Here is a 23805-nt window from a genome sequence, read left to right on the forward strand (position 1 = left end):
TATGTTTTATGAAGAATTACTTTCTTATATTTGTCCTATATACAGTATGTGTATAAGTGCTGTCAAGTCACTGTTGATTTATGGTGACAGCAGCAAAGGTCTTTCAAGGCAAGTGAGAAGCAGAGGTGGTTTGCTATTGCCTTCCTCTGCCAAATCTCTTTTGGTAGTCTCCCTTCCAATTACTGACCCTGTTTAGCTTTCGAGATCTGTCAAGATCGGGTTATATCGTAGTGCCCTCCCTCTGTTCTCCATGTACTACCATCCAATTTCATTTAGTAATACTGAGTTTTACTATTGTGAAGACATTCTGTTTTGTCCAAACTGTTTTTGATCTCTTTAACATCTTCCCTCATATGCCTCTTTTCTAAACTAGAAGAGATTTTAACCTGAGAGATGAAATGTATGGCTACTGGTGTCACACTTGGCTTATTCAGTGCTAATAAACTTCACAAGCCTCTTGTGTAATATAAATATTGTTGCATCTTCATTGGACTGGCATTCTCTCAAAAGTTTGTATATTTTTCAAATATTAGTTCTCTCTTAATTACTTTATTTTCAATTCTTAGCATCCCCTTTGTAGAACTAACCTTCCTCAAAATACTCCATGAGTGGAGGGATGTATATGTAGTTAAAATTTTTTTAAAAATATAATCACTAACTCTTTCCATGCAGCTTGTGATCTAGAAAGGCTCAGTGTAGAGATACGATAACTGAAACTGTGCATTCATTTCCTAAATTATTCATGAAGCAATTAGCCCTGTCACTGGTATAAGAAAAATCTTTGTGTCATGAAACACAAGTGTTTCATTTTGGTAGCCACAATACTTAGTGGCCTGTTCCATTTTCGAGTATACAGAATTGCTAAAAGAAACCCAGACACCATTATCATCATTTCTAAATTAGAGGAACAATGAATGCCTTACACAATAAGAGGAGCAATGAATTCCACTGAGGGGTTCTGCTCATATTCAGGTTCATAGGTAGGACAACCAATATGAGTTACCATTCCACCAACCAGGATTTCACCTTGCTGATACCACTGATATGGAATGTGATGAGGATTGGTTCTGGTGCACTTCATACTATGTACTTTGTACACCACCCAAGGAAGCAGCATCTGGATAAGCAGCAACATCTCAGACTCTGACATGTGAAATCAAAGAGCACCTCTCCCTTCACATGGATTCTCCTGGGTCACCTCTATAGCCATCACCATTAGCTTCTGCCTAGTTTCAAGAGGTCGGCTCAGATGGCGCCTGACTCTTCCAACACTCTTTTCAACGGTGGACTTAGGAACCTCATCTCTCTTGTCCCAACTGTCTACTTTGTATGCTGCTTGAGAGATATTGAGTGACTGGGTGAAATAATGACAGTGATACTGATAATTATAGTGAAGATAATCTCCTATGGAAGACTGTTAATATTGTTCTGGTGTAATTAGTTGCAGAACTAGTGAAGCAAAAATATTTGTCTAATCTGATCCCAGCTTCTCTGTCCCAGTAGCTGGAATGTTGAACTCAGAATAACCACCAGAGTCTCTGCCCACCCATGATGCAATCCAATTAAAAAAAACATCTCAGGAATCTCTGAAAGGAAGTAACAAAGCAAGTAGTGTGAACAACTTCTCCTTGAGTGCATTTATTTAGAACATTTTTGCACCACTTGTCCAGACGACCTTTTCAAAGTAGTTTGCAAAGTCAAACGTGATACAGCAACAAATAGCACAGAAGGAAAGAAATCAAGAGATCCTGGGCCAGGTTTTGTTAGCCAAATTGCTCAGTTATGATTTTATATGGGGAATTAGCAGATCAATAACTAGCAAAAAGGCATAACTAAACAGGGATCTAACCTGTGTCTATGGGAGTACGTTCCAAAATTCAAAGAATAAGGCGGAAGCAATGGAATTAAATTCAAAAAGGTTTTTACTTGATTATATGTTCACACACAAACAAAACAGATTCTCAGAAAACACACACACAGCTTACAGCATAAAAAGTGGTAGAGAAGATATGTTCGCCAATGTGACAGTTTCCTTTTGAAGTGGGGTAATACTACACCTGATCCTGTAGAGGGGGCATCCTGGGTTCCATGCAGCTACTATGCAAGAGAAAAATGGGGTCAAGAGGTTCCCAGGGCTTGGCTGGCATGTCTGGAGGTAAAGCGTGTTGGGCTGCGCAAAACCTACACCTGCAGAGTGACAGCAAGTAAGAGAGGGGAGAAAGAAGGTAGCTTATGGCTGAGAGTGCCCCCAGTTATACTCTTCTGGGGTGGGGATTGATGGGATTACCCCATCGTGGTTCCCACATTGAACAAAAGAAGACAAAAGACTTTAAATGGTCTGCTGCTAGGGTGGGGTGATGTGTGATTTGGATGGGCTAACCTGAACCTATTGACTTAGCACAATTCCAGGAGACTCGGGAAATGATCGTTGGGATAGACAAAGGCACGAGTGCTTGTGTCTGGGGTAGTTCTTTCGCAGTGCTGGTAGTGCAATCTTTCGTTGCTGATATCGGAGGCTTCCAATGAGTCATTATTCATGCAGATGGAAGGGGGGGAAGGCTGGCTACATGTCTGGTAGTTCCTTGTGAAATGGCTTCTGCTGGACACTCGAACGGGGTCACAGAAAAATGGATTCCCTCTGGTTCACTTGGAGGGGCCGTCCTGCCCGTGGTTCCTTCCTGCCTGTTTTGCGGGGCGATGCGAGAGCTTTTCCCATGGCATGAATGAATGAAAAACCTTTAATGGCATAAGTAATATTACAATTGTTACAGAGGGTCCATAAAATATTCAGTCATTAAGGTAAAAACATAGGCCAGTAAATACCAAAAATAGAAATTCCAAACTTTGGGCTTTTTGAACTTTCATCACATCCACTAGAAAATTGGCAACATCTACAATAACCTCCAGATCGGAATCATTTTATAAAAATTGACGTTTTGCTTGGGTAGATTGGTGATATTTGGAAAGAAGCCAATTTTTTAACCATTTCCCACGGGGTGTTTCATATAGAGGGCAGACCAACAGAATATGATCAATTGAGTCCAGGCAATGGGTATAACAGGGACAAGTCCTTAAAAAATCATTTCGTAAAAACGGACCTTTCAGAAAGGAGACAAAGGGTTAACATTCCTTGCCATCATAAATGTGGCTCATGCACGGTTTGCAATTTTAGCATCCCGGTTAAGGAAGTAAGTTCATCTTCTTCTAATTTCAAATTCAAACTTAAATATTTCACCAATTGTTCCTCGCAAAATGTGGTTTATGCCATTGTTTGTGTTCACTTATGTACATTGGGTCTTCCTTCAGACCAATACAACTACACATTGGCTAACACAGAACGCGCATCCGCACAAGAATATTAGACGAGCCCCTTACTGAACACTACCTTAAGAAGGGACATTCGGACAATGATCTACTTTTCTTTGGTGTTTGGCAGTATAAACCATGAACGTTTTATCAGCAGGATGTCAAAAAGATTCTTAGACAAGAAATGAAATATATATTCCTTTTTAAGAACCTATCGCCCGCTGGCTTGAATACTGAATTTGATCTCTCCTGTTTTCTGTAATACTTGTGCATATAGGTATTGCCCTGGTAAGTTACAAAAAGTTTTTTTTTTAAAAAAAGATTTTGAATGTTTAAGTTTAGTGATAATAGTAGTGCAAATATTTCTGTCCCTTTAATTGAGAAGGGGCACTGATAATGCATCACAGCTGGGAATTCACTAGCATGATAAAAGACCAAAGGGAGATGGCGAGAATTATCAAACCTCTTGTAGAAGCGATAGGAACCCTCGGAGGTCCAGTGTTCTCTGATTTTGTGGTAAGCTTGTGATTTATTAGAATTAATATAAACTGTCATAACGGAGATGGGTATTGTCAGTGCTATTATGCTAGTATGGATGTATATGTTTGTTTACAGAGGTGTTTTCACCCGTGGGTACTTGTGTCAAACATAAGCAATTTGCCAGAAAAAATGTCTTTTTATTTATTTATTTATTTATTGATAAGTTTTTATTGTGTTTTTATGGGGTACAGAAGGAAGAAAAGGGAGGGAAATTTTGCATCCGTTTGCAATAGACAGTATTATCTCAGTCAATAATATACATGCATAAAATTGAAATTATGCTTGCTACAGCTCATTCAATATATTGGTTTCTATCCTGCTCATACTTAATTAAAAAGTAATCAGATATATTCTTAAACATATTAGGCAGCCACTAACATGGGGGAAAAAATGAAAAATAAAAAAGAGTTATAGATATACCATAGTTTCAATTTGTCCAAAGGTTAATCATTATTAAGGCAAACCCGATATATTTATACATAAAGAATAGCGTTTTAGATACACCATAGTTTCAGTTTCTCTAAAGGTTGTTCACTATTAAGGTAAACCAAATGCATTTATACACGAAGAGAACATCTACTCACATAAAAAAGGTATTGAGCTAAATCTAAATAATTAAGGACATATAAGTGTACCATGGTAACTATTTCTCATTAAATTGCTTGACATTTTGCGTGTCGTTTGAATTCATCAAATAAGTCATTTTAGCCATGTTTGCATATTCTAACATCTTTTCTTTCTGTTCGCCAACTTCTGGTAGAGTCGTTTGTTTCCATCTCCTTGCAAGGACTACTCTTGCTGCTGTTGTGGCATATTTAAGCAAGTCTTTGTGTTTTGCTGGTAAGTCTGGTGGTACTATGCTCAATAAAAAAAGTTTCGGATCCAGACTGAGTTTTAAATTAAGCATTGTCTGTATCTCACCATGGAGCTTTTCCCAATATGTTTGTAGTTTCGGGCATGTCCACCAAACATGAAAGAAAGAACCATCTGTTTCTCGACATTTCCAACATGCCTCCTTCTGCTTATTCATTTGTTCCATATGAGAGATCATATTGGGGTTTTTGTATCATCTATAATACATCTTGTACCAATTTTCTTTTACTTCTTGACTTGCAGTTCTTGCGTACACTGTTTTTCCCATGTTTCCATGGTTGTCATTTCACCAAAATCCTTCATCCATTTTATCATATTAATTTTATCCTGCTCGGTTTCTGTATCATATTTCAGTAGCAACTTATAAATTTTCCCTAAGAGGTGTTGATTGTTCTTAGTTATAATTGTTTCAAACTCTGTTAAGTCTCTCATAACTCCAGTTTTTGAACTGTCTTGTTTAAAACAAGATTTTCGTTGAGATATGTCAACCAGTTAATGTTCTTACGTTCCTTGAGAAGGATATGAAAACTTTTAATCTCTAAAAATGTCTTTTTAGAGGAGACCAACCAGCTGACGAAGCTGGCGAAACGCACACTGATCTAGAGGTGGCGTACGGGTTGGGCTCCGCCAGTTGCAGTTTGATTTACCATCTTCTCTCATTGGGAGACAAGCTTCGACTTGATTTACTACACCAGCAGTGAACTTATCCGTCTCCAGCGCCACTTTTGTCGTTAATCAGTGGTGAAAAAACTTTCCCCTACTAATTCTATTACTTTCATTTGAGAGACTTTATTATTTATTATTCAGTGTGTTTTCGATGTATTTTTCTGTACTGCACTAGTACAGTGGGGATTAGATTATGGTATGAGTGGATGGTTATAGGAGGGGTTATGGTTAGTATTGTAATTGTTAGTATTGATGCCTTTAGAATAAGCTAATAAATTGTTTAAGTCAAGTTGAGCCTGTGTGCTTTTGTTTGGTTTGGAACATTGTTAATTCAGCATAAGTTATTTTGTTGTTAGTACCTGGAGGTTGGCAACTCTAATCATCATGTCACTGGCAACCACGTGGATGATCTGGTATTTGAGCAGAACTGTATGGTAAAAATGGCATGTCCAATGATAGAGGCCTGGGCCCCAGTTTCCTGCAAGTAGGTTCCACCACTCCCCAAGGATTGCAAGGGTACAGTTGCCAGGTCTGGGTTGGAAAATAAGAGGAGATTTTGGGGGTGGAGGGACTTCAATGCCATCGAGTTTAATTGCCAAAGTGGCCATTTTCTCCAGGGGAACTGATCTCTGTCACCTGGAGATCAGTTGTAATAGTGGCAGATCTCCAGCCACCACCTGGAGGTTAGCAACCCTATGCAAAGGGGTACCTGGCAACCTTTGTCTTCAGCGAAGCTATGCAAGAAGAGGGATGCCAGAAATAAGGCTGGTTAGGACTCTAAGTACTCTCTTTCATTCTCTCTCAACGAAAATCCTGAGCCAGCATTTTATTTTTGAGGCTTCCAAGAACAAAGCACTCAAATGTAAAATTATTCCTATCTTCCCCCCTGGGAACTTAGGCCCAGAGAGACCCTGCAAATGTGACTTAGATGCATATCACACAAGAAGGTCAGGGAGAAGGTAATGGATTTCACTGAAGTCAGAAAACAAAATTGCCACATTTGATATTCAGATAAAGATATAGCTGCAGAACACGTGGATGGCTGATTGAAGGGGTTAATGCAGGGATGTCGACCTCAGTTGTTATGAGGGCCGGACATGAAATAATGTCACTAGGTCAGGCCAGGACCTGCCTCGCCAGCCAAAATTGAGAGTGGGGTGGTGGTGGTGGCTGCCTCAGCTGGTTCACGGGCTGGATAAGAGCTCTCAAGGGGCTGGATCCAGCCCTCGGGCCTTATGATTGACACCCCTGGTTTAATGCTTTTTCCTGATCAGCTGCTCTCTTCTGTTCAACTCAGGCCTCAGGATAATGACATAGCATTTGGGGAAAAAGATGCAGCCTAGCAAGCCAGCACTGGAAGCGAAGATGGAGAAGATCTCCACGGCCACCATGTCTTTTCCTTGAGTGCTGAGGTAGGTGGGGACAAAGGACAGCCAAACACTGCAGAAGACAAACATGCTGAAGGTGATGAACTTGGCTTCGTTGAAACTGTCGGGCAACTTCCTGGCGAGGAAAGCCACCATGAAACTGACTGAGGCCAGGAACCCCTTGTAGCCCAAGACACAGTAAAACATGGGGGATGACCCTTCATTGCATTGCACGATGATTTCTCTACTGAGTGAATGCATGTCCACATCTGGGAAGGGAGGAGAAGATACCAGCCAAACAGCACAAATGACAACTTGAACAAAGAAGCAAAAGATAACAATATACCATGCCAATTGGTTCCCCACCCACTTTCTAAAAATGTTTCCTGGCTTAGAGGCCATAAATGCCAGAATGACCATGACAGTTTTTGCCAAGACAGAAGAAACGGCAACTGAGAAGATGATGCCAAAAGTCGTTTGTCGGAGGAGGCAAGTCACCTTGTTAGGCCTTCCGAGGAAGAGCAAGGAGCAGAGGAAGCAGAGAAGGAGAGAGATGAGTAGACAGTAGGTGAGGCTCCGGTTATTGGCTTTAACAATGGGGGTGTCCTTGTACTTGACAAAGATGGAGAGAACCAGGGCTGTGATCAGAGAGAAGAAGAGAGCCAAAAAGGCTAAAATCATGCTCAAGGGTTCAGAAAAGGACAGGAAATTTGTAATCTTGGGAATGCATTGATCTTGTCCCAGGTTTGGATAATGACCTTCAGAGCAAGTCATGCAAGAATCCATGTCTGAAAGGAGAAGAGAACCTATTTAGACACTTTCATGATATGAAGACTGGAAATTTTCTAAGATCATAAGTAACCTTGCATGGGCAACTTTTGATTAATTCAGTTTTGTAAACTTGTCCTAACATAAAAAACCCCTAAGGAGCAATGCAAGCCTTTGAGCTTTTTGACAGATGCTGAAATGACATTGTGAATTCTATGGTGGGAACTTTATGGGATTTTTGGAGTTCATGGTGATACTTCTCAATTTCTTACTTGGTTGTCTCTTTCCTTAAAACAGAATTATACCTTCCTGCTGCCCAGGAGTTGTTTTCTTTAGAACTGAATTCCCACTATTTCTCAAAAGTATTAAGGCAATCTCTGGAAATAAATGGAGCAATGGACAGGTATGCTCGATCCCAAGAAGCTTTTTCATGTTTCCCCAAAGTCCAGATGTTAAGTTCCCTACGTTTAGGTGACTAGTCTACAAAACATATGGGGATTTTCAAAAGGAGCAATATGAATCAGAGCATTTCCTACCCTCTTTGTCTGACATTTTCCCCTTTGGACACGGATCACAATAGTAACAGCAGAATTGTTCCCCTTCCTTCTTTTTCTTGCTGTAACCAGGCTTGCAGTCATCATTACACACAGATAAAGGAGGCAGCTGTCATTGAAGAAAACAAGAATGTAGAAACGACAAGATATTGGGAGGTATTTGCTTCTGAATTTCACTAATAGTTGTGAAAGTAATGGAAGAGTAATATCTCAGATCTCAAAGAGTGTGTATCATCCAAAGCATGATGGGACCAACAAAGTTTAAAATGTTGCAGTGATACTATAATTGAGTGCTTACTTTGCAAAATTCATGGATTAAAATGTCATGGACTCTGTTTTATCTCCTTCAAGCTTCTGCCAACCTATTTCATTAAGTGAGACAGAGTTTTGTATAGTTTTGAGAGAGAGTGGAGAAGTTTTCTCACCTGCGCAAGATGTCTGTTCCACTTAATTCTGTCCTTGTTGATGATAACTCTTTGACTAAGTGGAACTTGAGGATCCAGCCTCCCGATCCTGACTCTGACATAGGACCTGTTTGGAAAAGTGACCAAGTTGGTAATATGAAATCCACTGTTCAGTTCTCCATGTTCGTTAAAGGTCACTTCATCTCCGGCACTGTTGTTGAAAGCGATTCTCTGAAGAAGTGTGTGGAGCTTAGTAGAAACAGAAAGAACATTAAGGAGCCTGGAGTCAACTGGACATGTTAGAATATACTCACTGATACATTGCTGTTTCAACAGATTTTTAGATAGGACCGAAGATTTTTATGAATGCAAGTATTTAGCTTGTTCATGAGAATAAGCTTCCATTGCCAATTAAAAGACAAAGGAATGAAGTATGATTCAGGGTGTTTCTGCAGAATGCTGTTGAGGAGGCTTCCAACAAGATCTATTTTGGTTTTCATTTAACTTCCTTCTAAAAGCTTGTCGGTTATTCCATTCAAATGAGATGGGGTTATTATCAGAAAAAGTCCTTGGTATAATATGTATTTTCCCCAATTGTGTAAAAATTGATTTACTTGCCCAAATCATGTCAATCCTAGAATGTGAATCATGTCTTGCTGAATAAAAAGTAAATTCTTTAGCTGTCGTGTTTATTGTTTGCCAAATATCTTGTAAATCCACATCAGTCATCATACTGAAGAAGGTTTTTGGAAGAGTCCCTTCTTGCCCAATTTTAATTCGGTTTTTTTATCCAGAAGGGGGAAGGTAATTCCATTAAAATCACCCATTAAAAGAATCTGTTCTTGAGCATGTTGTAACAGGATTTCATGTAATTGTTCATAAAATTTATCCTTCCCTTCATTAGGTGCATAAATTCCTACCACCAATGTTCTTTGACCTAATATTTTGGTCCTAATTATCATAATGCGGCCTTCTTATTCCTCCTTTCCCCTCAAACGCCACAACTGGATTGGTCCCTCTCACGTCAATCAGAAAAGTTCAGGTCGTTGTGTCTACCCATAGATCAATTTGATAGAGTTCCTGCCACTTTATCTGATGGCTTATTTTAACAGAAGAAAGCTTGTTGAAACGAGGGGGGAGTATGCAGAGGTCCCTGGAGTTAACAGCCACCCGATTGACTTTGTTTGCCCGGTAAGATCAAAAGTATTTCTTGTACTCACTTAGACTTCTGAGAGTGAGGTATTTTCCTTAAATAGTTCATAGGATATTTATAGGTGCTGGAGGTCCAGGCTGGTATCCAAGAATATGCCCAAGGCGATGTTTTCTCCCCTCAAAAAGCCAAGCAGGACAGTGTCCACACCTCCGGGGAATTAAAAAAGCTCCCTCGGAGAGTATGGGAGTCACACTGCTATCTTCAGGCAGCAGAGGAATTCCTGCATCCCAGCTCACTATTTAGAGCCGGGTTGGTGTGCTATTGCACTCCAATTTAAAGCGATTCTTGGATTCTCCTGGGAGAGCTCTCCCTGGAGACTGTTGCCAGGGCCAAACCAGACACCGAAAGACCAGAAACTACTGGAGGAATTATCTACTTCGATTAAAGATTATTTTGAAATCAATATGAATGGGGAAACCACCATAAATGTTGTATGGGATGCCTTTAAAGCAGTGCTTAGGGGTTTTATGATTCAAAAGAATGTGGCATGGAGAAAACAACAGTTGCAGTTGATAAATACCATACTATGGGATTTACAAAAATTAGAACAAGATCTGATTTTGGAAGTACAAAAAGATTTACGGGAAAATATACTGGAAAAGATTAAGGTTCTTAAGCACCAGTTCAATATGGCGGTTTCTGAAGAAATGAACAAAAATCTAAAATATGCAAAACAAAGATATTTTGAACAAGCAAACAAACTGGGAAAATTTCTGGCAACTCAACTTCAGGACTCATTTCAAAAAAGGATTATAGCTAAACTACAAACAGTAAAAGGACCTGTTTATACTACAACAGATATTCAGAAAGAATTTGTATCTTTTTGTTCTAAACTGTATCAAAAAGATGAAATACCAATAAAAAAGATGGAGAAATTTTTATGTTCCACAAATATTAAAAAATTATCAACTGTTCAACAGAAATTTCTTGATGAACCGATTTCTTTGGAGGAACTAGAAGAAGCTTTCAAAAAGCAGAAAACAGATAAAACCCCAGGACCGGATGATATAATTGCTTTGTTTTACCGTACCTTCAAACTCTCCTTACTGAAACCTTTCTTGACACTTTGCAATTTGATAATGGAAACAGGAATAGTACCAGATACATGGACATATGTATTTATTTCATTGATACACAAATCTGGAAGAGATCCTGAAAAAGTAACTAATTATAGACCAATCTCACTACTCAATGTGGATTACAAAATTTATGCCTCAGTTTTGTCATCTAGAATAAAAAAAAATATTGTGGATTTGATACATGAAGACCAAGCAGGCTTTGTACCAGGAAGACAAATTAAGGATAATATTAGAGTACTCTTAGATGCCTTGGAGTACTATGAACATCATATTCAACATAAGGCAGCTTTTGTTTTCCTGGATGCAGAAAAGGCATTTGATATGGTTTCTTGGGACTATATGAAAAAAACTCTGGAAATAATGAATTTTGGAGAAAGATTTAGAAGAGGTATCGATGCTATATATACTAAGCAACAAGCAAAAATATTGGTGAATGAATCAATGTCAGGAGAATGTATTATACAAAAAGGGACCAGACAGGGATGTCCCCTTTCACCTCTGCTTTTTATTTTGGTGCTGGAGTCCCTATGTTGCAAGACTCGAAAATCAAAAGATATAGCTGGTTTGAAAATAAATAAACAGGAATTCAAAATGAGAGCATTTGCAGATGACTTGTTATTGATTTTAGATTATCCCAATCAATCGATGATAAAGTTGAAAGAGATATTGGAACTTTATGGTAAAGTCTCAGGATTTAAAATCAATCAGGAAAAACACAGACGATTTTTAAAAATGTTAGTATCTTAGAACAACAAAATTTTACTGCAATGACGAGCTGGCAGAAGGGAAAAAAAGTGAAATACCTGGGAATTTGGATCTCTACAAAAAACGCGAGCTTGGTTGTGAATAATTATATTAATTTGTGGGAAGAAATAAAGAAAGATATGATGATATGGACAAACAAGAATTTATCGTTGCTGGGTCGTATTTCAACGATACAAATGAATGTACTTCCAAGATTGCTATTTGTTTCAAAATTTGCCTATTACATCTCAAGCAAAATACTTTGATACTTGGAGAAAAGACTTATTGAACTTTATCTGGCAAGGCAAAAAACCGAGGATCGCATACAAATACCTGATAGACCTTAAAGAAAGAGGTGGACTTGCACTTCCAAACTTTAAATTATATGCTGATGGGGCTGCTTTAGTATGGCTAAGATTGGATGGATTTAAAAAATACTAGACTATTGGACCTAGAGGGCTATGATAATAGAAGTGGATGGCATGGCGATTTGTGGTATAACAAAATTAAAATCCACGCATCAGTTCAGCAACATATGGTCAAATCCTCTCTTTACAGAATATGGACTAGATATAAACATCTGTTAGAATCAAAGACTCCACTATGGATTTCATCACAAGAAATGTTAACTCTGCGTCCACTTAGACCTGCCCAATTTCTAACTTATCAAGATCTTCTGAAATGGGATGGTACAAAATGTTCACTTAAAGAATATGAAGTTAAAGAGTTACTGAATTGGTTACAGTATCATCAAATTAACTCTGTTTATTTGCAGGATTTAAAAACAGGATTTTTAGTACTAAATCAACCTTTCAGAAACTTTTGTTGGATACTGGTGACCACTTAATATCTAAAATGTATAAACTTTTACTAGAACTTTACTGTGAACAGGATCGAATAAAACCTACTATGATCAGTTGGGCACAAATGCTGGGACATGATATAATGTTGCAGAAATGGGAAAAATTGTGGACAAAAGACTTGAAGTTAATATCTTCGCAAGTGTTAAGAGAAAATGTATATAAAATGATGTATAAATGGTATCTAACACCGAAGAAACTGTCAAAGACATTTCCCTCAATGTCACAAATTGTTGGAAATGTAAGAAAGAAATTGGTTCTTTTCATCACATTTGGTGGACGTGGAAAAGCTAAGATATTTTGGGAAATGATATATGAGGAAATAAGGTTAATTTTACTACAAAATATACCTAAAACACCTGAAATGATGCTATTGAGTATGATACCGGATACTATTTTGACTCACAGAACTTTCTTGATATATGCCACCACAGCTGCACGATTGATATATGCAGCAAAATGGAAGACTGATGAGATACCGGGAAAAAAAGACTGGATACACAAGATGACGGAATTGATGGAGCTGGCGAAATTTACTGCTTATATTAATCAGATCGATAATGTACAATTTTGGGGGGAGTGGGAGGTGTGAAGAATTTATTGTGAAAAACATTTTTCAATGGGTCAACTTAAAGAATACTCTTTGATTTAATCCCTCACATTTATTTGGTATATTGAAAACATCTGGATGATTATAGATATATTAATTAGATAGAACATGATACGTATATAGTAATTGAGAGGGGGGATTATACTGTTAGCAAAAGTATATACAATTTAATTATGGACAGAAGAGAGTGAAGGGGAAATCAAATATGCTTTGTTATTTTTTTAGATTAGAAATCTTTATGGATTCAATTTTATATTGTTAAGTATTAATGGAAAATGATTTATATGATGTATAAAATGAGAAAATAATAAAAAAACGTATTATACAAGATCTATTTTGGTTTTGCTACCTCCATGGCTCAGCGTTGAGCATTTGTTCATAAGGTACCAGTGACAATCCCTAGCATTTCCATTTGAAAGGTGAGGAAGTAGGTGATGTGAAAGAACTCTGGAGAGCTTCTTCCAGTGGCCTGATTCCGTATAAGGCAGCTGTATATGTGTTCAGAGTCGGAGAGGTAATCAGATGGTAGATGAAGCAAGGGGTAAAAGTCCGCATTTCTTCAGAGACGTCATGGTAAATGGTAGGCTGATCATGCTTTTTTACAATGTGAAGAAATGCCTTACAACCCTGAATTCAAATAAAATGTTTTTTGTAGTTGGTTTTTCACTCTTGAGATATTTAGAGGTGAAAAAATGCATTTTGTTGGCCAGCAGCATTCAGCGCCATAGATACCCAAATGATCCTGGCTAACAGAAGAACAACCCTGACCTGGATAGCCCAGGCTAGGCTGATCTTGCCAGATCTCAGAAGCTAAGCAGTGTCAGCCCTGGTTAGTATTTGGATGGGGGACCACCAAGGAATACCAGGGTTGCTGTGCAGAGGAAGGCACTGGCAAACCACCTCTGTTAGTCTCTTGCCATGAAAACCCCAAAAGGGGTCACCATAAGTCGGCTGTGATTTCACGGCACTTTACACACACCCAAAAGAAGAATAACAGGCATAACCTTGCCAATAGAGCCACAGGAAGTCTGAGGAAGCAGGAAAAGAAGAAAAGTCTGCAGGGGCTGGTTAGAAAGGGAGTTGATAAAATTCCTGGACAGAGGGTTAAAACTTACCAGGTGGTGATATGTAATTTCTCATTTTTCAACACCATCTCTAGATTTGTGCTCTGGTTAGTGGGAGGAAAATACTCCATGACTCTCTAGGATTGTCTCATAATTTCCATGGCTTTTACCTTAGAAATTTGGGGAAATTCTGACAGTATCATGCTGGGGTGGGGGTTGATGTCATTTCCGGGTTTTCTCAGAGAAGTGATCTTGTACCATCACTGAAACTTGACTCCACCCCTTTGCAAAGTCCTGACATTTACTGGCCTTGGACTGGCCACCCTATCTGCAAATAAGCAAGAAGCTCTTTTAAACAGGGATTAGTCATGAATTTCTCTTACCACTATTTGCTCCCTTTCTCAGGAGGGACTATTTCTACCATGAGGGAAATATTTCTTTACACAACACATATTTAAATACTGGAACTCAACTTGGAAGTCTTTAAGAGGGGAGTGGGCATGTTCATGGAAGAGAGGAGTATTCATGTCTACTAGTAAAAATGGATACTAGTCATCATCATTCCTTTATTGGGATAAAAACATAATACGCAAAGGGTACAAATGGAATGGAGATATTAAAAAGTGCCCTTTATGGCATAGTTAAAAGACAGTTACATCAAATAGCACTATTTGTTGATACTGCCATCTAATTAACAGTTTGTGGGGCTTTTAAAACAAACTTTAAAAACTGTGCCACCGTCTCCAACATATGGGGCGAATGATTGTTCAATTAGGGCTGTCAATTCGGTTCGGCCCGAACTGAAAATCAGCCGAATTTCCCTTGATTCGGCGGTTTTTAGTTCGGACGGATCCGAACTCAAAACTGGCGGGCAACCGGGGGGGCCGAATTCAGCGAGTTCGGGAGTTCGGCGAATAAATTCGGCCAATTCGGCCGTCAGTAAGCAGCATAACCGTCAGTAAGCAGCATTCTCCTCCCCCGGCCAATCGGTGGCCAAGCTGGGTCTTCTTCTGGCCAATCAGTCAGGATTGAGTGCTGGAGGAATCAGCTGATGTGCGGCCGGCCGGGGAAAGAGAGAGAGAGAGGGAAATCCTCATGTGTGTGTGAGGGGGTGCTTATGCACATTCGCTCCTTTCCGTGGCTGCAGGGGGCGCATTTTTTGGGGTACCGACCCCAAACTTTCAGGGGATATTCAGACAGGGTTTTTTAAGAGACCACCCAAGTTTTGTAAACATTGGGTCAGGGGGTCCCGAGATATGGGCTCCCCCCCTTTTTTCTTTCCATGGCTGCAGAGGGCGCATTTTTGGGTGTGCCGACCCCAAACTTTCAGCGGAGCATCAGACTAGGCTTCTTAAGATACCCCCCAAGTTTTGTAAACATTGGGTCAGGGGCCCCCGAGATATGGGCTCCACCCCTTTTCCCTCTCCCCCTTTTCCATTTTCGTGGCTGCAGGGGGCGTTTTTTTGGGGGTTCAGCCCCCAAACTTTTGTCATAGCTTCAGAGAATCCCTCTTAAGAGACCACCCAAGTTTTGTAAAGATGGGTTCAGTGGGGGCTGAAATATTGGCTCCCCCCCTTTTCTCTTTCCATGGCTGCAGGGGGCGCATTTTTGGGTGTGCCGATCCCAGACTTTCGGCGGAGCTTCAGTCAAGGCTTTTTAAGAGACCACCCAAGTTTTGTAAACATTGGGTCAGGGCCCCCCGAGATATGGGCTTTCCCCTTTCCCCTATTGGGATGAATGGATCACCCTCGAGAGATGCATACATATGGATCTTATATTGGATAAAAATGGAATCATATTGGATTACCCAGCCTCCCAGCCCCTCCTGCTGGAACAGAAGACAGCCACAGTAAGACCCCTTTGGGGGCTTTAATCTATAATTTTTCTTTTCTGTGTGTGTGTGGGGGGGAAAGCAGAGTCTGTGTGTGTGTGTGGGGAGGGAGCAGTTTCTGTGGGTGGGGGGGGAAGCCAAAGGGGGCTTTTGCCGGTTCTGCCTGGGGTGTGTGTTCCCCCTCCAGTCTCTCTCTCCCTGGTTTGAGGGGGGGCTTCATTTTTATTCTTCAGGTTTTTCCTCATTCATAAGATCAGTTAGGTTATTGATGCTTGCTCAAAACTGGTTTTCAAATGGTGACTTAAAGATTGCATCTGCCTGGTCCCAAGTCCAATGCAAAAGGAGACATTCCACCCCCTCCTGCTCATTATGCATAGCTAGCTGCCTCTGTCCCTTTCCATGGTATGCAAACTCCCAGGTGTCAGGTGTTGCTATGCACTGTTGCAAAGGTTTTGCATTGCGTGCTTGTGTTGCTTTGCAGTTGTATTGTTTTGCAAAATTCTTCACACCTGCCCCGCCCTTTGCATATTTGCAAAGGGGTTGCTCTGCAGTTGTGTTGCTTTGCAAAGTTCTTAGCACCTGCCCCGCCCTTGCTCTCATCAGCTGTTTGTCGGGCCGGGAGCTTTGTGCGTGGGCGGCAAGCTCTGCGGAGAGATCCACATTAAGGGTGGGGGGGACCCCTTTCAGGGCCCATATCTCAGCCCCCCCTGACCCAATCTTTACAAAACTTGGGGAGTCTTTCAATATATGTCCTTTGAAGCTCTGCTGAAAGTTTGGGACCTCTAAGCCCAAAAATGCCCCCCCCCAGCTGCGGAAAGGCGCGGTTGTGTTTTTAATGGCTTTATTCGGCCGAATTTTTTTCCCGAACTTTGAATTCCCGCCGAATTGAACGGATCCGAAGCGGGGGAGTTCGGACTTCGGCACGTACCGAACCCACAAGGGCCAAATTCGGCCGAATCCAAACTGTACCGAATTTTTTTTTTTTTGACAGCCCTATGTTCAATAAATAGGAAACGTTAAAAGAATCTGAGTTTCTGTCTATTAACCAACAGGGGGCTTAAAAGTTCGTTGTGAGATTCTGTGTAGAAACTACAATAAAATAAAACATGAGCGACCCTTTCAATATAATTGTTGCCACAAGGGCAAAGCCTGTCAGACAGAAGAATTTTCTGAAATCCACCTTCTAGTAGTGCAGATGGCAAAACATTAAATCTGGCCAGAGAAATGGCTCTATGCTGAGAAGGATCACACAGGTGTGATAAGTATGGGGAGGGCTGATCAGCATCAAAAGGTACCCCTAAATTTGACGGGGAGCATGTTTTATTAGCAGCGCTGTTTAGGTCATGAAGTCCTATATCTAAGAGTCTGCATTTTATCCTTTGAAAAGCTTCTGCCTCAGTGAGCATAAGCAAGGAGTCGAGGTTAAAGCCAATAGATTTAATTTTGCTCTCAAATCGTTATCCTATTCTAATCATTCAGGTTGTTTAACACTTAGGGAGTTGTTATTTTAGCAGCTTTTCTGTAGACTTCGCTCAGCATTTTTTTTCTAGAAATACTGTCTGCAATTTCAATTGTTTAATAAATTAAATTAATAAATTGTTTAATAAATTCATTTCAAATACAGTCATTCTGGTCTCTGCAATTCACATTAAAGTTCTTTCCTACTCCATTGTACAAAAAGAAGGGAAGAGAGCTATTGCAGCTACCCTACTTCCCAGGAGAACACAAGAGCAAAGCCTGGAAGGGCAAGGAGTCAGTAATAGGGCAGCCAGGTCCCTCCTCACCACTGGCGGGAGGTTATCGAGGCAGAGCCATAGGAGGGCGGGGTTTGGGGAAGGGAGGGACTTCAATGCCATAGAGTCCAATTGCCAAAGTGGCCATTTTCTCCAGGTGAACTGATCTCTATTGGCTGGAGATCAGTTGTAATAGCAGGAGATCTTCAGCTAGTACCTGGAGGTTGGCCATCCAAGTCTATAATCAAGTCCATGGGAAGAGAATACCTACTGTATTAATGTAGTGTATAGATGGTTGCATCAAAATCCAGAGACAGGGGAAATTCAGGAGTAGAGAGAGGGAGAAGCCTCACTGGGTAGGAGACCATGACAACGAAGTGTCTTCCTCACTCCCAGATGGCCAGAAAAAAAGGCTCAAAAGTCCCATTTCCTCACTCATACCAACATATTGAACCTTAAGCATGGCAGGGGAGTGTTTTTGTCAGTGAAGAGTAATTACCTTCCAAGCAGGCACATTCAGAGGAGCCAGGCTGCCCCCATCCTCCATGGCTCTGTGTTTGCTTCTAGATGAGTCCGCGATGTGCAGAGCATGTGCAACGGCATAGACAGCATTATAGATACTGTAGCTATGGTCAGTCATGCTCATTTCAAATACTGGTGCAGGGACAGACTCCAGTCTCTCCTCTCCAGTGCATGTTTCACTTGACTCTGCTTCACTACTGGAATCTGGCAATGCACAATCAAAGACTTGTTCCCAGAATTGCTTGATAAAACCATCCCCCTTTGCCCAGGAAGGTTTTATTTGTTGGAGAAATGTATGGAATCCTAAGATGTCCTTTGAGTTAATCGAGAAGGAAAGAGCACCATGGAACATTTGTATATCAAATGTGTTTTCGTGAGTAGTGAATGCAAAATCAATCTGGGCTGTGGTAATCCACACTTTCCCTGCAGAGGTTCTAATCCCATAATCAGAACCAGCTGGGGTATTTATGTGTGTGGGTAAAGATATAACTGCTGCCAGCCACATAAATGTTCCACTCTCTCCATGTAAAACAATTGCATTGGCTTTGCTGTCCAGGAAATCTGCTTTATTATTGCCATAGTATTTGGTCATAAAATCTATGTCATCCCACTGGACCTTTGTTGTAGCCTTTTCTATGAAGGCCGCACAGATTCCATTGCTGGAGAGCATCGGCTCCAATGCCTGCAAGAAATGGTCTCCACCTTCATCATCCAGAGTGATGAGCCCAACCCATTTCCAGCCGAAATGGAGAAGTAACCGGAGAATTCCCTCATACTGAAGGGCTTCCTTAGGGAACATGTGGTAAAAGAAAGGGAAAGTGGTTGGGTTATCCACTTCTGATTGAAGCGAGCGGCACGAAAACTAAAAGCAGAAAAAAATCATGTTACAGAAGGAGAATAGGAACACTCAACTCTATTCATCACCTTCTTGTTTCGAAAGGTCTTTAAATGTTACCCCAGATCTTGAACCTATTATGCTGTAACCACACCTTAAATTGCATAAAATAAAGCTCTGCTTTCCAGATATGTTCTTTTGGTCTGCATTGTTTCTATTGCTGCTAGTAAACTTGATAATGTGAACAAAACAAGTGTTTTAAAAATATATAAAAGAATACCATTTTAAATCTCAATAAATAAAGGACTAAATTAATCAAACATGTCCTAAATAAAACTGTGTTCAGCTGCATTGAAAAGACTGAAAGCGAGGTGGCCAGGTGAATCTCCCAGGGAGGTTCTTCCATAATCGCGGGGCTGCCTCTGAAAAGACCTTCTCTTATATGCGCACTAGATGTACTTCCTTTTTAAAAATGTTTTATTTTTAAAATGGAGCAAAGGGGTAGGGAAAATACAGGAAGGGGGGACATTCAAAAAATAGAACAATTCAGATAAAGAAAAAAATACTTGTATGTATAGATGTTACATGGCTGCATGGCCTACATAAGTCAAGACAGTTTACCCAACATGGAAAAATAGTTTATAGAAATATCAAGATTTTGTCAATTCTAGCCTTCTAACATCAGTTGTTCTACTGCACACTATTAAACCTTTGCATGTGAAACTAAAGTATGAACAAATATAAATATCCATTTCTTACTACCTGGCCTGCACAGGTCGTTTTTCTCAAGAAAAAAAAAATTGTGAAAGCAACTGTAAGCTTCTAACACTCGCACTCTTCTATCGTTAAACCTTTATATAATGATATTAAAGTTTCCATTTTTCAAAAAAACAGCTTGTAGTAGACGTACTTCCTTGATTGGTAGGAGTCAGGAGGGCCTCTCCCTGCAATCTTAATTTTTGGCCAGGATCATTTTAGAGAAGATACCCTGATCCCAAGTCACGTAGGGCTTTTAAAAACAAAACGCACCCCTTGAGTTGGGCTGAGGAGTGGATTGTTACCACGTGTAATTGCTATAGTGTTAGGCTCACATGTCCTGGTTGCTGGCTCCAACCATCTATCTAGCCACAGCTCTTTACAGCTTCCAAACATTCTTCAAGTACCACACATTGCAATAGTTCAGTCTAGTTCCATAGAAAAGGGTTTAGATTGAGAGCCAAGAGAGTATAGAATAGACTTTGGCAGGGCATCTCTTTTTTTCCTAATTACCATTTTCAGCCAGAAATTTCATGTAGTCCTTTGTTGAACATTAGATGGCTTCTGCATTCATGCTGTGTGTACAGACATAAAAGCACAGATATAAATGTGGTCAGGAGAATAACTGCGTGCTCATTTATGCATAGAGTGGAGAGATGGAAGAATCCTAATAAATGGTGATAAACATTTCTTCGCTTGGATTCAAATTCATTGTTCGTTGTGTCGAGCTGTATGAATTGTTACTGATTTGTCAAATGAATTCGTCTTCCCAATCAAGGAGATATCCCTGTTGATTGTGGCCTGTTTACTTCAGCTATCGCGTACTAGTCATTCTTGGTAAGATCACGCCTTTCTGTCACCAGTGTATGGGTAGCCCCTGGGGTGGCCGTGACCCCCTTTCCCCCACGTTCCCCCCCCCCCGCTCAGGGGATCCGGATTTGCTGGCCTGCGAGGGGGGGAACTGAGGCAACAGGGGGCTGGTTCCCCTCACTGGCGGCAGCAGCCGATCTGGGCGGCAGTGCGGTTCCAGGCGGTGGCCCCGGGGGGGGGGCCCGACCAGCCTACGAAGGTGGGGGGGCGGGCTCGGGTCCGACGTGTGGCAGCCGGGGGGGACAGTGGCGGCTGCCAAGCTCCCGTCCATCCCCACGGCCGCCTCCGCCCCCTCATGTGTTTGGCGGGCCCCGTTGGTGGTCACGGGACCCTCCCAGGCCAATGGGGTCCCGCCGACCGCCATGCCGGGTGGGAGGATAAATGCGGCCCAGCCCGTGGCCGCGGCCATTCTGTCCCCTCCACGCAGCTTGTCCCGCCCACCCTCCCCTTGGTTATAGGGTTTGGTTGGGTTATTGTCACAACTAAAGGTTGGCGGTTTGGGCATGGGGCCGGATCCAGTTTGAGGGAAAGATGGCCTGCGTGCCCCGCTTCCCATTCTGGGGACCCTAATAAGGGGTTTTGGGGGGAGGCCAGGAATGGTTAAGCCTGTCTCGGGGGCTGCGGTTTGGCCTCCTCCCAAGTGGCAGTGTACCACACAGTTGGCTGCCGCCCATGTGGGTCCCAGCATACTGCCATCTCAGGCTGCACCCAGCAGGCGGGTTGGGTGCAGGGTGTGATCAGCTGACAGTCAGGTCAGCTGATCCCTGGATCCCACCCCTCATGCTTTCCAATGCCTAACGCTGTAATCAATAAAGTTGTGGCCTGTTTACTCCAGCTATCGCGTACTAGTCATTCTTGGTAAGATCACGCCTTTCTGTCACCAGGGTATGGGTAGCCCCTGGGGTGGCCGTGACCCCCTTTCCCCCCACGTTCCACCCCCCCCGTAGGGCTGGGGCCGCAATTACTTTTGACTAATTTCAATGGGTGAAACAGAACCTTGTTTTCAATATGCCATTTAATGCAGTGCTATATTCCATGTCAAATACAGCAGTGCTCTTTTTTATGGTCAAGATTCTGGCATTAAACAGATAGGGTTCAAGAAGAGCAAGTTTAACATACATATTTTAAAAATTGGAGCATATGATCAAAACGGGGAAATCTCCCTTTGTTATTTTCCGCACTTTTGATCATGACTTTCCCTCACACCATTCAGACCCCACCTAGATGTGGAAACTGGAGTCAGGAAGCTTCACTTTAATGAAACAGCTCTATCGACCTTAAGACCATAAGCCAAATCATCCCAATAAAATCCCTGAGATAAAATTTATAATTAAGTTTCTATCCAGACACCACTTGCCTTGGTGTTCAAAAGAGGATTCAGACTAAAAAGAAAAAAAATTCTTCTAAGAACGTTGTTCATAATCTGAGAAGCCGAAACATATGCAAATGGAATATTCAACACACTTCCTTGGGAATCCTTCATGACAACTATCATCCATCAGATTTCCTTTTCCTTGTAATCCTTCTTTTCTTCCACTTTGAATAGATACCATAATAGGAGCAGCGTTCATACTACTTAGTATGGATCATCCAGTAGATGGATCATCCTGTAGATGGATGGACTTGGTCCACAGATCAAATCAGCGCCCGTGCATTGAACAGAATAAAAAACTGTAACAACCCCAATCACTTCAACATATTTAAATCGAGTATTCAACACATCCTTTGGAATCCTTCCTGACAACGATCATTTCAAGACCCATATCACACCCCAAAGCAATTGAACATACTTCCCCTCTCCCCCTATTTTTTGCTTATACTTACTTTTTGCAGCCCTTGACATGAGATCAGGAAGGGGGATTAACCTACATGTGAGATTTGTGAATGTCCCAAAAAATCACCATTCTCTGATCATACCTGTGGGATCTTGTAACGACTCAAGAGAATGGCCATGTCTAATGAGGTATCGGAACTATATCCCCCAATGACACCCATCACTTCTTTCTGGGTGCCGCATTTGTAGTTTGGGACAAGTTCAAGTGATGTGAAGAGGAGGTCCAGGGTGGTCCTGTAAGTCCATTTCGGATCCATGGTGGAGTCATAGATGTGGAACCCAAGAGTGACATTGGGCAAGATGCTGGGGTTCTTGTTGATCTCATGGATGGCAAACACCAAGGCAAGGATGTGCTGGTAGAACTTTGTTACCAGTCTGCAATGAAAATCCGTCATTGTTTGAGAAGAGAACGCTTCAATGTACGACATCTGTATTGGTCACAGATGGATTTAAGAATACAATAAGACCCCAGCTAAATCAGTGAAATGGCCCATCTGCAATACTTTTCCTTTCTCACACCACAATGTTACTTGGAAACTCACTAGCAGGACAATGAGCCAAGACATTCCCACTGCCCACCTAGGACTGGAGCTCAAGTGTATACTGTTTACTTAATTCCTGTTACTTAGCAAAAAACTAGCCCCTGATAGATCCATGAATTTGTTTAACTCCCTTAAAGACATGTAATCCTTCTGCATAGTGTGCGTCAGCAGATCCCGTATGTTCTGTGAAGAATTACTTTATTATATTTGTCCTATATATGTGTATAAGTGCTGTCAAGTCACAGTTGATTTATGGTGAACACAGCAAGGGTTTTTCAAGGCAAGTGAGAAGCAGAGGTGGTTTGCTATTGCCTTCCTCTGCCAAATCTCTTTTGGTGGTCTCTCTTCCAATTACTGACCCTGTTTAGCTTTCGAGATCTTTCAAGATTGGGCTGTACCGTGGTGTCCTCCCTCTGTTCTCCATGCACTACCAACCAATTTCATTTAGTTTTACTATTAGGAAGACATTCTGCTTTGTCCAAACTATTTCTGATCTCTTTAACATCTTCCTTCATATGCCTCTTTTCCAAACTAGAAGAGATTTTAACCTCTTGGCTTATTCAGTGCTAATAAACTTCACAAGCCTCTTGTGTAATATAAATATTGTTGCATCTTCATTGGACTAGCATTCTCTCAAAAGTTTGTATGTTTTTCAAATATTAATTCTCTCTTAATTACTTTATTTTCAACTCTTGGCAACCCCTTTGTCGAACTAACCTTCCCCAAAATACTCCATGAGGGATGTATATTTAGTGATTTTTTTTAAAAAATATAATCACTACCACTTTTCTTGTGATCTAGAAAGGCTCAGTGTAGAGCAACGATAACTGAAAC

At 41.1% G+C, this 23805-nt stretch overlaps 1 protein-coding gene across 1 annotated transcript; it reads right to left on the bottom strand.

Annotated features, from left to right (window-relative positions):
- Window positions 1–6638: 6638 nt before the first annotated feature.
- LOC130490274 (vomeronasal type-2 receptor 26-like) lies at window positions 6639–22857 on the bottom strand. The gene is made up of 5 exons (XM_056864099.1): window positions 22513–22857; window positions 18268–18996; window positions 8500–8727; window positions 8057–8183; window positions 6639–7540 (listed from the first exon to the last, which is right to left on the bottom strand). Exons 1-5 carry the CDS (start codon window positions 22855–22857, stop codon window positions 6639–6641), a joined length of 2331 nt encoding a protein of 776 aa, XP_056720077.1.
- Window positions 22858–23805: the final 948 nt, after the last annotated feature.

The sequence above is a fragment of the Euleptes europaea genome, chromosome 18, assembly GCF_029931775.1.
Source record: "Euleptes europaea isolate rEulEur1 chromosome 18, rEulEur1.hap1, whole genome shotgun sequence".
Lineage (NCBI taxonomy): Eukaryota > Metazoa > Chordata > Lepidosauria > Squamata > Sphaerodactylidae > Euleptes > Euleptes europaea.